Source organism: Musca autumnalis, unplaced genomic scaffold (assembly GCF_047663935.1).
Source record: "Musca autumnalis isolate F117 unplaced genomic scaffold, ASM4766393v1 scaffold_1, whole genome shotgun sequence".
In the NCBI taxonomy this organism is placed as follows: domain Eukaryota; kingdom Metazoa; phylum Arthropoda; class Insecta; order Diptera; family Muscidae; genus Musca; species Musca autumnalis.
In genome coordinates this window covers 83345157-83360108 of record NW_027411644.1, presented here as the reverse complement: position 1 = coordinate 83360108, position 14952 = coordinate 83345157, and the positions used below count along the sequence as shown (strand labels likewise).

The 14952-nt window shown below is 35.4% G+C and overlaps 1 protein-coding gene across 2 annotated transcripts in view; it reads left to right on the top strand.

Moving 5' to 3' along the window:
* Nucleotides 1-14952, top strand: part of NKCC (sodium potassium chloride cotransporter) — a 50524-nt gene that overhangs the window by 21174 nt on the left and 14398 nt on the right. For both annotated transcript variants that reach the window (XM_073983113.1, XM_073983120.1), the window contains exon 2: nucleotides 3756-3855. In XM_073983113.1, the coding sequence (XP_073839214.1) occupies nucleotides 3756-3855 (100 nt within the window). The remainder of the gene's footprint in view (nucleotides 1-3755; nucleotides 3856-14952) is intronic.

The window sequence follows — 14952 nt, the reverse complement described above, 5'->3', positions numbered from 1 at the left end:
GATTGTTTTGTATATGACATTTGTTAAGATGTCTAAAGGTCGGAACAAAAATACTAATTCTCGGCTGATTTTTCCTTAGCTGGTATTGTTATTAAACATTTTCATTCTGATTTTCTCAGACATACCAATATAAGTTGGGTTCCAGAACTAAGAAGTTTTTACAATTTCTTTGGTCATGCGTTGAGTTTCATTGGGAAGATAAGGGGAACTTTTGGCATACAGGGCAATCATGAATAAAAATTCGGTGCGGAATTTGTTCCCTTTTCCCAATTTCACAATTTTTTATTTCCGTATTTATTTCCAAAAATGGAATATTTATGTCGATTAGGCGAGATTATTCCACTGTTAAGTGATTCCAATAGTTTTCTACATTTTAAAATATTGTTTTTTAAAGAATTTCATATTTTTAAATTATTTTCCGTGCGGAAAAATTCCGAGGGAAATTTTCATGATTGCCCTGATAATGTTTTGTTTATGAATACCTATAGGATTTTCCCCCTATAGAACATTTTTCACAATAAAAATCTGCAAAGGAATTCAAAAATAACTAGTGCATATCTCGGCCATAAATGTGTGTATGCGGTTCCAATTAGTATGACAAACAACAATAAATGCAATTAAAATAACTAAAGAAAAAAATCCAACCACAATTTATTTTCATTCTTGTAATAGATTTAAAGATTCATAAATAAAATATATAAAAATTGGTGATCAGAAATTACTAAGAGAAAGTAATGAAGTGAGATGATTCATTATGAAATTGAAGATAACATTAATTCAATCACTTATTTTCAATTATAATATTTACAAATGGACTTTTGCAACAAATTCTTTCCAATCATCTCCAGGATGAATCCTAATACAAACATCTGTTCATTTAAAGGCAACGAAATGTATCGCTTTTTAAAATGTTTAATTGATTGCTGTTTCTGACACGTGTTCCCTCATAAATTTCTAATTGATCTGTCAAGACCTTCCCCTATTTTGTGTAATTCTCAAAATAAAAATTAATCAAAAAAGATTGTGAAAATAATTGGCTTACATTCTACAAACAAATGTTATATCTCAATATTTTTTGGCTTAAAAAAATAATTAAATTATTCATATTTACTTTGCTCTACTTCTACATCCATTTGTTTGTTGTCATCGAAATGTAAGCAATTTTCAGAACAAGAACAACAAGTAAAAGTTCTCTTCATAAAATTTGTAACATTTTAAATTTGTTGTAAACACAACAATTTGTAATTTTGAATAATAATCACAAGTAGGAAAGGCAATATTTGACGGTATGTGAGGCCCTATTTTGGCGCAATAAGCAATGAAAATGAAACTCTTTTTAGGTGCAATTTGTTGATATTTATTAGAGCAGCTTAAGTGGACCAAAGATATGTATTTTCTGAAGCGCCAATCCAACAAGAAGCGTGAATTATTTTAAAAAGATTTCTTTTGAGGGCAATCATAGCAAAATGTTTGGATTATTTAAGGAATATTTTAGAGGGGTAGGCCGACCTAAAAGAATATTTTATGACCGAAAAGTAGACCTAGATGCGTGGATTATTTTACAAATATTTTATAAACGACAATCATACCTAGAAGCGTGGATTAGTTTAAGAATATTTTATTACCGACAAGCAGACCTAGAAGCGTGGATTATTTTAAGAATATTTTATTAGCGACAAGCAGACCTAAAAGCGGAGATTATTTTAAGAACATTTTATAAACGACAAGCAGGCCTAGAAGAGTGGATTATTTTATGACCGACAATCAGACCTAAAAGCGTGGATTATTTTAAAAATATTTTATGACCGACAAGCAGACCTAGAAGAGTGGATTATTTTAAGAATTTTTTATAAAAGACAAGCAGATCTAGAAGCGTGGATTATTTTATGACCGACAAGCACCCCAAAAGCGTGGATTATTTTAATATTTTATTACCGACAAGCAGACCTAGAAGCATGGATTATTTTAAGAATATTTTATAACCGAAAAGCAGACCTAAAAGCGGGGATTTTTTTAGGAATATTTTATGACCGACAAGCAGACCTAAAAGCGGGGAATATTTTAGAAATATTTTATTACCGACAAGCAGACCTATAAGCGTGGATTATTTTAAGAATACTTTATGACCGACAAGCAGACCTGGAAGCAAGGATTATTTGAAGAATATTTTATAACCGAAAAGCAGACCTAGAAGCGTGGATTATTTTAAGAATTTTTTATAACCGAAAAGCTGGGATTATTTTAAGAATATTTTATGACCGAAGCGTAGATTATTTTAAGAATATTTTATAACCGAAGCGTAGATTATTTAAGAATATTTTATAACCGAAGCGTAGATTATTTTAAGAATATTTTATAACAGAAGCGTAGATTATTTTAAGAATATTTTATAACCGAAGCGTAGATTATTTTAAGAATATTTTATAACCGAAGCGTAGATTATTTTAAGAATATTTTATAACCGAAGCGTAGATTATTTTAAGAATATTTTATAACCGAAGCGTAGATTATTTTAAGAATATTTTATAACCGAAGCGTAGATTATTTTAAGAATATTTTATAACCGAAGCGTAGATTATTTTAAGAATATTTTATAACCGAAGCGTAGATTATTTTAAGAACATTTTATAACCGAAGCGTAGATTATTTTAAGAATATTTTATAACCGAAGCGTAGATTATTTTAAGAATATTTTATAACCGAAGCGTAGATTATTTTAAGAATATATTATAACCGAAGCGTAGATTATTTTAAGAATATTTTATGACCGACAATCCGCCCTAATATCGTGGAGTATTTTAAGAATATTTTATGACCGACCAGCCGCCCTAATAGCGTGGATAATTTTAGGAATATTTTATGAGCAAAATGGAGACTTTATAGAGTAGCAAAAGAGAGCCATTTTTAGATGTCAAACTAGTGTCCTTATGATGACCAGAAGGTGCTCTTTATAAACATTATTGTTCTTAACAATATTATTGAGGAACAAAGTATTATCAGAAAAATGAGGAAACCTCCACAAACCAACAAGAATAATCTCACAGCAACCCTCAACCCCATATAACGCTGTGGAATGCTGAACAGAATCATGTATAAATAGTAATAGTATAAACAGTTGCTAATGATAACCCCTGACGATTGTTTGTTTATATGGTCAATCATCAGCTAGTTAACCGGCTGGCTGCCTGGTTTACGTTTTAAAAGTTACTGTGTTTGGTTTGTTGATTGGTGGACTGGCTAACTCTCTGTATGAATGAAAAAATCGGTTTTAACTTGTTTGAACTTGTTCAAACCAATTAAAAAAGAATAACCGCCAGCCAGCCAACCAGTCATCTACCTTCGAGCAAAAACAAATCAAGGAACAAACCATTTGTATTATTTATATGTATTTGCAAAATGTGTAAGGGTGTGTGTTATAAACAAAACTTCATAATATCTATTATTCACTAATTCCGAAATTAAAACAAACAGACAAAAAAACAAACTAAAAACTTCCCCTTCTCCAATTTGGATAGATATTATCTCAAACATAATTAACATTTTGTCAACATACATATGTTTTTGTTTGAACATTTTGTCATTGTTGTTTTTGTTATTATTTAAATGACTGATGGATAAAAGTGAATCTGTATCACAAAAAAAAAACAATAATAACAATATTTTGATGAGAATTCCACACCTTTTTTTGTGTGTGCAAATGTTGTGATAATAAAAACAAATATTAAATAACGTTTTTTTGTTCTTCTTTTTTTCAGGGAAGCCTTACCCCGCATGGATAACTATCGCATGTCCAGACGCGACAAGAAGAGACCATCTATTGGCCAGCTACAATGTGAGGCCATGGCAGAGCAACAGGTAATCATTTGTTTATTTTTGGGGGAAACCCCACTTAAACTTGTTCACAGTAATCTGGACCAACTTTAGTTTCCGTTAAATTTAGAATAGGCATGAGGGAAGTGATGTGAATAGTTTTTATTACCTTGAAATTGTCAGGAAATGTAGGCAAATTAGAGCTAATATTTGCTCTATGCAATATTTGCATATATACATATGTATTATTTGTTGAACTTTATTTGTAGAATAATAAACATAACTTTTTTGATATTTGAACTTTCTTTTTAAAAATTGGTATAGGAAGTATTCATAAAAACAATGACTGTTTGCTATAAACGGTTTAGAAATACATGATCCCTATGCTTTAAGGAAATTTTCATAAACTCGAGGAAGTTTTCATAAAAGAAAACCAAGGAAATATGCATAAAACCAGTTCCATGGTTTTATGAATTTTTCCTTAAAGGATAGGAATCATGTATTTCTAAATCATTTATAGCAAAAATTCAAATATTTGTAAAATCGAGAAATGTTCATAAAATCAAATAATTTTTCATAAAACCTAGGAAATGCGCTTAATATAGGGGAAATGTTCATAAGACCAAGGAAATGTTCTTAAAATCAAGGAAAATGTTGATAAAATCAAGGAAAAGTTAAAAAAGATTGAACTTTTCTTGAAAAGAAACGTTCATTGAAACAATGAACTCCAATAAGAAATTATCATAGAAATCATCATGGTGACCAAAATGGATTAATACGGGTCTTTTGTCAAAAAGTTGTCTTTTTAATGACCTGATGAGAGTCTTTATGGACGACCTGATAAAAACCTTTACTACTGACCAAAGGGAGTCGTTATTGGGACTTCCGTCATTATGTTACCAGAAAGAAGTCTTCACGGAATTATTCATAAAATCAAGGAAATTTTCATAAAAGTAATGGAAATGTTCTTGAATCCAAGAAAGTGTTCGTAAAATCAAGGAAAAGTTCAAAGGCAGTCTAAATGATCTGAAGGGAATCGTTAGTAGGAAGTCTTTATAGATGAACAGAAGGGAGTCTTTCAAACTAAAGGGAGTCTTTATAGACGAGTTGAAGGGATCATTATAACGAGCTGAAGGGAGTCTTTATGGACGAGCTGAAGGGAGGTTTTATAGCCGAGCTGAAGGGAGGTTTTATAGCCGAGCTGAAGGGAGTCTTTATAGACGAGCTGAAGGGAGTAGTCTTTATGGACAAGCTGAAGGGAGTCTCAATATGCTGGCTGAAGAGAATCTCCATAGAGGAGCTGAAGACAGTCTTTATAAACGAGCAGAAGAGAGTCTTTATAGACGAGCAGGAGTCATTATGGACGAACATAAGGGAATGTTTCGAGCAGAAAGGAGGCTCCATAGACGAGTAGAAGAGAGTCTTTATAGACGAACTGAAGGGAGTCTTTATAGACGAGCTGAAGGGAGGCTTTATAGACGAGCTGAACGGAGTCTTTATGGACGAGCTGAAGGGAGGCTTTATAGACGAGCTGAAGGGAGTCTTTATAGACGAACAGATGGAAGTCTTTATATACGACCAGGAAGAAGTCTGCATAGACTAGCAGAAGGGAGTCTTTATAGACGAGCTGAAGGGAGTCTCTATATGCTGGCTGAAGAGAATCTCCATGGACGAGCTGAAGGGAGTCTTTATAACCGAGCAGAAGAGAGTCTTTATAGACGAGCAGGAGTCTTTATGGATGTACATAAGGGAATGTTTGTAGGAGAGCAGAAAGGAGTCTTTATAGACGAGCAGATGGGAGTCTTTATAGACGAGCAGAAGGGAGTCTTTATAGACGAGCAGATGGGAGTCTTTATAGACGAGCAGAAGGGAGTCTTTATAGACGAGCAGATGGGAGTCTTTATAGACGAGCAGAAGGGAGTCTTTATGGACGAGCTGAAGGGAGGCTTTATAGACGAGCTGAAGGGAGTCTTTATAGACGAACAGATGGAAGTCTTTATATACGACCAGGAGGAAGTCTATATAGACGAGCAGAAGGGAGTCTTTATAGACGAGCTGAAGGGAGTCTCTATATGCTGGCTGAAGAGAATCTCCATGGAAGAGCTGAAGGGAGTCTTTATAACCGAGCAGAAGAGAGTCTTTATAGACGAGCAGGAGTCTTTATGGATGTACATAAGGGAATGTTTGTAGGAGAGCAGAAAGGAGTCTTTATAGACGAACAGATGGGAGTCTTTATAGACGAGCAGAAGGGTGTCTTTTTAGACGAGCAGATGGGAGTCTTTATAGACGAGCAGAAGGGAGTCTTTATAGACGAGCAGAAGGGAGTCTTTATAGACTAGCAGAAGGGAGTCTTTATAGACGAGCTGAAGGGAGTCTTTATAGACAAGCGGAAGGGAGTCTTTATAGACGAACAGATGGAAGTCTTTATATACGACCAGGAGGAAGTCTATATAGACGAGCAGAAGGGAGTCTTTATAGACGAGCTGAAGGGAGTCTCTATATGCTGGCTGAAGAGAATTTCCATGGACGAGCTGAAGGGAGTCTTTATAACCGAGCAGAAGAGAGTCTTTATAGACGAGCAGGAGTCTTTATGGATGTACATAAGGGAATGTTTGTAGGAGAGCAGAAAGGAGTCTTTATAGACGAGCAGATGGGAGTCTTTATAGACGAGCTGAAGAGAGTCTTTGTAAACGATCAGAAGAGAGTCTTTATAGACGAGCAGGAGTCATTATGGACGAACATAAGGGAATGTTTCGAGCAGAAAGGAGTCTCCATAGACGAGTAGAAGAGAGTCTTTTAGAGGAACTGAAGGGAGTCTTTATAGACGAGCTGAAGGGAGGCTTTATAGACGAGCTGAAGGGAGTCTTTATGGACGAGCTGAAGGGAGGCTTTATAGACGAGCTGAAGGGAGTCTTTATAGACGAACAGATGGAAGTCTTTATATACGACCAGGAGGAAGTCTATATAGACGAGCAGAAGGGAGTCTTTATAGACGAGCTGAAGGGAGTCTCTATATGCTGGCTGAAGAGAATCTCCATGGATGAGCTGAAGGGAGTCTTTATAACCGAGCAGAAGAGAGTCTTTATAGACGAGCAGGAGTCTTTATGGATGAACATAAGGGAATGTTTGTAGGAGAGCAGAAAGGAGTCTTTATAGACGAGCAGATGGGAGTCTTTATAGACGAGCAGAAGGGAGTCTTTATAGACTAGCAGAAGGGAGTCTTTATAGACGAGCAGATGGGAGTCTTTATAGACGAGCAGAAGGGAGTCTTTATAGACTAGCAGAAGGGAGTCTTTATGGACGAGCTGAAGGGAAGCTTTATAGATGAGCTGAAGGGAGTATTTATAGACGAGCAGAAGAGAGTCTTTATAGACGAGCAGAAGGAGTCTTTATGGACGAACATAAGGGATTGTTTGTAGACGAGCAGAAAAGAGTCTCCATAGACGAGTAGAAGGGAGTCTTTATAGACGAGCAGAAAGGACTCTTTATAGACGAGCTGAAGGGAGTCTTTATATACGACCAGAAGGAAGTCTTTATAGACGAGCAGGAGTCTTTATGGACGAATATAAGGGAATGTTTGTAGACGAGCAGAAAGAAGTCTCCATAGAAGAGCAGAAGGGAGTCTTTACGGCACGTAAGAAGCATGGCTTTCTTGCTTAAGTCATATTTGGTAAATGACTAAAGTTTCATCTAATTGAAATGTGATTCTGAAATCTTTTTATTAGGTCGAACTTGGTCTTTAGTCTTTTATCAGATATGACTTCAGCAAGAATGTGTCGAGGCCTTTAGGCAATCACCTATGAACACCGAATTTTCAGAAAATTTACCAATTACCGCTTCAGAGAACATCAGAACCTTTCAGAAACTATGTTCCGTTAAATAATAAAAAATGGTACAACATAGGAAAAGTTATATAATCCAGTCTTGTAGAAAATTTCCACAGCTTAAGACTTTCTCAGGTCCCATATCGATAAGACTTGCCTCATTCAAGCAAAATCGCGAAACTCTAACAAAAAACCTAAAAATGTAACCTGAGCTTCTTTATCTCAAAAATGGTATAACCTGGGAACAAATCATAAAGGTCATTCCTTTAGAGAATTTTCACAGCTACAACATTTTCTTTAGCTCCATTTCGATTGGACTTGCGGTTTCCAAGCAAAATCGTGAAAACCTAAAAATGTGAATTTTGACCGCGATTTATTTAAAAATTCCTACAGCGTTTTTTTCTTTTTTTTTTGGATTTTTCTCATCTATGAACATTGCTGTTTCAGAATTCACAAAAACTTTCCCTGTGTAAGCGGTTTTCATTAAAAGTTACTTAAGGCGCACCCTTCATGACATTGTTTTATAAGGGGGCGATACAGTCTGTACATTGTCCCAATTTGAATTTCTATATTTCAAAAACGGTAAAATCTACGAAAATACCATTAAGGTCAATCTTGTAGAGAATTTTGATAGCTATAACATTTTCGTTAGTCCCATTCTGATAGGACTTGCGGTTTCCAAGAAAAATCGTGAAAACATAAACAACCCCTAAAAATGTCAACTTGAATCGCGATTTATTTAAAAAGCGCTCCGGCGATTTTTTTGTTTTTTGATTTTTCTTATCTATGAACATTGTAGTTTCAAAATTTGCAAAAACTTCCCAGGTGCAAGCACCTTCCTTTCAAATTTGTTTCAAAAGCACCGTGATACCCGAAGTGAGACCAAATTTGCCAGCAGAAGTGGTGGGACTACCAAATGAGCATGATGAGCTAACCCCAGAGTTAGGAAGCTAACACTGCAAGTTAGTAGGTTGATCGTTGAGCACAAGTGAAATTAGTGAATAGTGTCTAGAACCCTGGAAAATGTGAAGATATAGCCTAAGTCTCGTTTGACAAACTACGAAGAGGTGCACAAGTTATTTTAATCGACATTTTGTCGAGCAACCCGCGATTTACAGGAGGAGGAACCACCACAATGAACAATAGATCAGCTGGGAATTGAGTAGAACAGCGCTGCATGCTTTCTCCGCACATATTAGACAAGAATTTAAGACGAACAAGACGTGCGATAGGACAGTATTTGATACTATGGAGCACTCCACGCTACTTCTTTGGAGATAAGAATACTTCTTACTGAAAATTTTTAACATATGTCAATGTTTTGGTTTGACGACATACAACGGGATCACCCTGTTCAATGAATTTTGGTAATTTTTCGTAATTTTGGGCGAAAACATGCAATAATTACTATAATAATATTCAATTGCAAAACAAAATGGACGTTAAAATAGTTTTGGCCGGAAAATTTGGATTTGAGACCATAGTGTAATGAACTTTTCTTATAAGGAAATAAATTGTCGATTCATGATTAATTACGTCCCATTGCATTCGTCAATTACATTCTTTATCCACTTGTAATATATGCCTTTTAAATTTTATGCAATTACAAAAAAATTACCAATTCAAATTTTCACAACTGCCTGATAAAAATCCTACTCATAAATATTCCCGTGTACACGACGAACTTATCGAGACAATATTGAGGAAACTTTTGTGATTTATAGGAAATCAAAGTATTTACATTCGAATTAACAATTTGTAATACTTAATATAAAATGGTGAAGTGTTTGTTTCACTTTTATTAATATTATTATCTAAGAAAATAAAAAAACAACACTGTAAAAAGTGTGTTCTCAAGAAAATGACACACTTTGGTAGGTGAGTGAAGTACCGTTATTTACAAAACATGCAATGATAAAAGCGGGACAAAAACAATTAAAATTAAGTAAAAAAAAAATTCCTCTGACCGGAATCAATAGAGTTGTCTGTCATAAAAGACAGTTAAAATGCTAGACGCCACTTAAGTGGCAGTTTTTCAAAATATTTATTTGATGAAATTTGAGTGGAAGATTTATTTTTGAAAAATATTATGAAATTATTATCTAAGACTCGTAATGGAATTTAATGGGGAAACAGTTGTCCTTGACAATGACTTTTTCAATTTCATATATCCACCGCACAGTGCGAAATTTGGGAAGTTTAGTGGAACTTTAAGGGATTTTCAAAGTACATGAAATTAATTAAACTTTCATTGAATTCGTTAGCTAAGTACTCCACTGCAAATGGTCCATACACAGTTTGCCGATATACTCCACGAAACGACTAAAAAATGCACTTAAAGTTGCACTTTTGTTTAATATTTTTTTTTTGTAAGAAATGTATTTTTGATTCATTAAAAAAATGGAGTGGCGCGGACATATGGTAACTCAGTATGCCATGATTAATTTTTCTTAATATTTTACAAAACAATTATGATATTTTACACTTTAAAAAATGCAAAAAACCCTTATTGTTTTCGTGCAATTTTAGTCGGAAAGAAGTGATTTTTTGAAGTTTTCAAAATTGTAATTTTTTATTTTCCGTAGTCATTTCAAAAGTGAATTACGTACATTCACGTGTTAAGATATATATAATCTGAAAGATTGGATTCTCCTCTGTTCGCAAAGCTATAAAACTGGTGCGGTATCGCGCGGTCTTTGGAGATATTCAAGATTTTCTAAAAAGACTTCTGGAATTTCATTCAGTTGCATTTTCCAAAAGTGGAAGGTAAACACGACAATGAACGCCATTTTTGACTGTGTTTTGAAGAAATGGACTCACTAATTCTAACAGTGATAATTTCTGTAAAATTAAGAAACCTCTCGCAATTTTTGATAGTTTTGATCTCTAAATGTTGGTGATTTACATATAGTGCAACATTTTTAGATGCTGCGGTACAAATACCAAAATACGTTAAAATTGTAATGCAGTGCAGACCTGAACTTGATCTGAAAGACATTATTAACAAAATTAATGGTACAGACCTGCTGAATGGACCAATAAACATTATAGATACAAATGAAAACCAAAAAATTGACATTTTACTCCTTAATAGATGTGTAGGGTTGTGGGGCTTCACCCAGAAGTGGACCAATGCACTGTGGTCGATCTTGTATGGGAAGAGCGGCCAAAAATACTTTCTGTGCAGATATCAATAGGAAATTTTCAGTAAAGGCTAGTTTAGCAACACAAATAAAAAGGAGCAAAAAAAATTCAACATAGGTCCAACTTTAGGTATAGCCCCCATAGAACGGTACCCCCTGATTTCTGGCATTTTGGGGTCAAGATCACATCTTTCAATGAAATTGGCTGTAATTTGGCTATCGGTATTCCCTAGTGTTAAAAAAATTTTTTCCAAAAATTTTTTAAATTGGGTCCACGTTTTGATGGAGACGCCATATAAAAATGTACCGCCCTATTTTCGGAATTTTGAAGGTTTTAAATAAAATAATTAATACGAAATGGCCGAAATGCCACTAAATCTTTCCTTGTGGTACGCTTCCCCCCGAAAATTGTCGATTAATGTAGGTCGACCCTTTGATGTTGTCCCCATAAATCGGTACCGCCCAATATTCGGTATTTTTAGGGTTCTAGCCGTAATAATCAATCACAAAGGCTGAATTTTCCAAATTTTACATTGAGGATCACATTTTGACGTATCCTTCATACAACTGAACCGCACAGTATCTCTTCTATATACTTAAAAAGCTGAAATGTGCTGGTGACCTTTAAAAAAAGGACAAAACAACCCTGAAAGGTACCCTTATTATTTTGGGAACAAGTTCCAAAGTTGCGGAAAGTTGCAGCTGATTCTTTAAAAATAGAATCTATAGACAACTACTTATATTCTGAAAAAAAATTCGTTGGGGGGAATGAGCGAGAACGTAATTAAAACTTTACATGAAATTTAATTATACTAAAGAAATGACATTACAAAAGTCCTTCAGTCAAAATACGTATTCAATAATTAATCCCAAAAATTAACAAACGCAAAACTGCAAAAAATAAGTTAATATATTGTTTTTCAATATTTGAATTAAGTTTGCTCAATATATAGTTCATTTAGTTTGATATTAATATTTTACTTTCGCCTAACTTTTGCATTGAATTCACCTCGAAATCCAACCTGTTAAAATTTCTCTTTTTGGATGCTATTCTCAAGGAGTACAGTAAGAAGTAATCCACAGCAAATTTATTTTAGAGACATTTAACATGTTAGGAGTAGATATGAACATATTTGGTACCAAAAATTATACTTTAATTTTTTTTTAATTTTGGCCAATGGCAGCGACCACTGTGCTATGTTGACAGATTTTATGTGAGGAGGATGTTTATTCGCTAATATCTTAAAATGCGCATTTGCATCAAAATCGGTTGCAATTTTTGTCTTCAACATTTAAAATACCTAACATGAAGGAACCCGTCATATGGGGGCTATACAAAAACGCGTATCTACAATGCTAATATTTCGCACAGTGGTTTTCTATCTACGAAGAACACAAAATGCTAAAATACAACCAAATACATTGGAAAATGTGTCTGTAACATTTAAAATAGGTCCCATCTACCGGTACCGTTCAATGGGGGCTATACCTAAACGCGAACCTATATTGATAATATTTTGTACATAAGCTTTCTATCCGCTGAAAACTGAATATACCAATTTGCAGCAAAATCGATTGAAAAATGAATGTAAAACCTAAAAACGGCAGCAGGAGTTACATGAACGCTACGGCAAACCGCGGGTCTATGTGGCTCAATTTGAGCCAAACACTATCCACTAATATAAGAGACATTTTTGCAAAATGTTAGGAATCTACGCCCTTTCCTTTAAAAATTATTAGCAAAGTTCCGCTAAATTGCTCATATTTCGCACTGTGCACCGTCTTAAGGCTATTGAGGATATATACTCTTTGAAAAGATGAAAAATGTGCTTTTGCGAAATATCAAAATAGACTCTATATAAAGGAAATGGTACTTCTATAGAAAATTTACGACAGAAAGGGTGTTTCTGTAGACACTTTCTCTAGGAAATAGTACTTCTATAGTTCCTTTATGAAAGAAAGGTTGCTTCTATAGACTCTTTCTGAAAGAGCGGGTGCTTTTTTATAACCTTCCTGAAAGAAAGGGTGTTTCTTTACACCGATTCTGAAAGAAAAGGTGCTCCTATTGACACTTTCTGAACGAAAAGGTGCTCCAATTGACCCTTTCTGATAGAAAGGGTTCTCCTATTGACCCTTTCTCAAAGAAAGGGTGCTCCCATTCACCCTTTCTCAAAGAAAGGGTGCTCCCATTCAACCTTTCTCAAAGAAAGAGTGCTCGCATTCACCCTTTCTCAAAGAAAGGGTGCTCCCATTCACCCTTTCTCAAAGAAAGAGTGCTCCCATTCACCCTTTCTCAAAGAAAGGGTGCTCCCATTCACCCTTTCTCAAAGAAGGGGTGCTCCCATTCACCCTTTCTCAAAGAAAGGGTGCTCCTATTTCCTATTCTAAAAGAAAGGGTGCTTCTACTGAGCCTTTCTAAAAGAAAGAGTGCTCCTATTTCCTATTCTAAAAGAAAGGGTGCTCCTACCGACACTTTCTGGAAGAAAGGGTGCTCCTATTGAAAGAAAGGGGCCCCTATTGACCCTTTCTGAAAGAAAGGGTGCTCTTATTGACACTTTCTGAAAGAAAACGTGCTCCTATTGACACTTTCTGAAAGAAGGGGTGCTCCTTTTGGAAGAAAGGGGGCCCCTATTGACCCTTTCTGAAAGAAAGGGTGCTCCTACTGACCATTTCTCAAAGAAAGGGTGCTAGTATTGACCCTTTCTAAACGAAAGGGTGTTCATATTGAAACTTTCTGAAAAAAGGGTGTTCCTTTTGAAGCTTTCTGAAAGAAAGGGTGTTCCTATTGACCCTTTCTAAATGAAAGGCTGCTCCAATTGACCCTTTCTGAAAGAAGGGGTGCTCCTGTTGACCCTTTCTGACAGAAAGGGTGCTCCTATTGACCCTTTCTGCAAGAATGGGTGCTCCTATTGCAACTTTCTGAAAGAAAGGGTGCTCCTATTGAAACTTTCTGAAAGAAAGGGTGCTCCTATTGAGACTTTCTGAAAGAAAGGGTGCTCCTATTGAAACTTTCTGAAAGAAAAGATGCTCCTACTGACCCTTTCTGAAAGAAGGGGTGCTCCTATTGACCGTTTCTGAAAAAAGGGTGCTCCTATTAACCCTTGCTGAAAGAAAGGGTGCTCCTATTAACCCTTGCTGAAAGAAAGGGTGCTCCTATTAACCCTTGCTGAAAGAAAGGGTGCTCCTATTAACCCTTGCTGAAAGAAAGGCTGCTCCTATTGATCCTTTCTGAACGAAAGGATGCTCCTATTGACCCTTTCTGAGAAAATGGGTGCTCCTATTGACCCTTTCTGAAAGAAAAGATGCTCCTATTGACCCTTTCTGAAAGAAAAGGTGCTCCTATTGACCCTTTCTGAAAGAAAAGGTGCTCCTATTGACCCTTTCTATAAGAAAGGGTGCTCCTATTGACCATTTTTAAAAGATAAAGTGCTCCTATTGACAATTTCTAAAAGAAAGGGTGCTCCGATTGACCCTTTCTAAAAGAAAGGGTGCTCCTATTTACCCTTTCTAAAAGAAAGGGTGCTCCTATTTACCCTTTCTAAAAGAAAGGGTGCTCCTATTTACCCTTTCTAAAAGAAACGGTGCTCCTATTTACCCTTTCTAAAAGAAAGGGTGCTCCTATTTACCCTTTCTAAAAGAAAGGGTGCTCCTATTTACCCTTTCTAAAAGAAACGGTGCTCCTATTTACCCTTTCTAAAAGAAACGGTGCTCCTATTTACCCTTTCTAAAAGAAACGGTGCTCCTATTTACCCTTTCTAAAAGAAAGGGTGCTCCTATTTACCCTTTCTAAAAGAAAGGGGTGCTCCTATTTACCCTTTCTAAAAGAAACGGTACTCCTATTTACCCTTTCTAAAAGAAAGGGTGCTCCTATTTACCCTTTCTAAAAGAAAGGGTCCTCCTATTTACCCTTTCTAAAAGAAACGGTGCTCCTATTTACCCTTTCTAAAAGAAAGGGTGCTCCTATTTACCCTTTCTAAAAGAAACGGTGCTCCTATTTACCCTTTCTAAAAGAAACGGTGCTCCTATTTACCCTTTCTAAAAGAAACGGTGCTCCTATTTACCCTTTCTAAAAGAAACGGTGCTCCTATTTACCCTTTCTAAAAGAAACGGTGCTCCTATTTACCCTTTCTAAAAGAAACGGCTCCTATTGACCGCTTATAAAAGAAAAGGTGCTC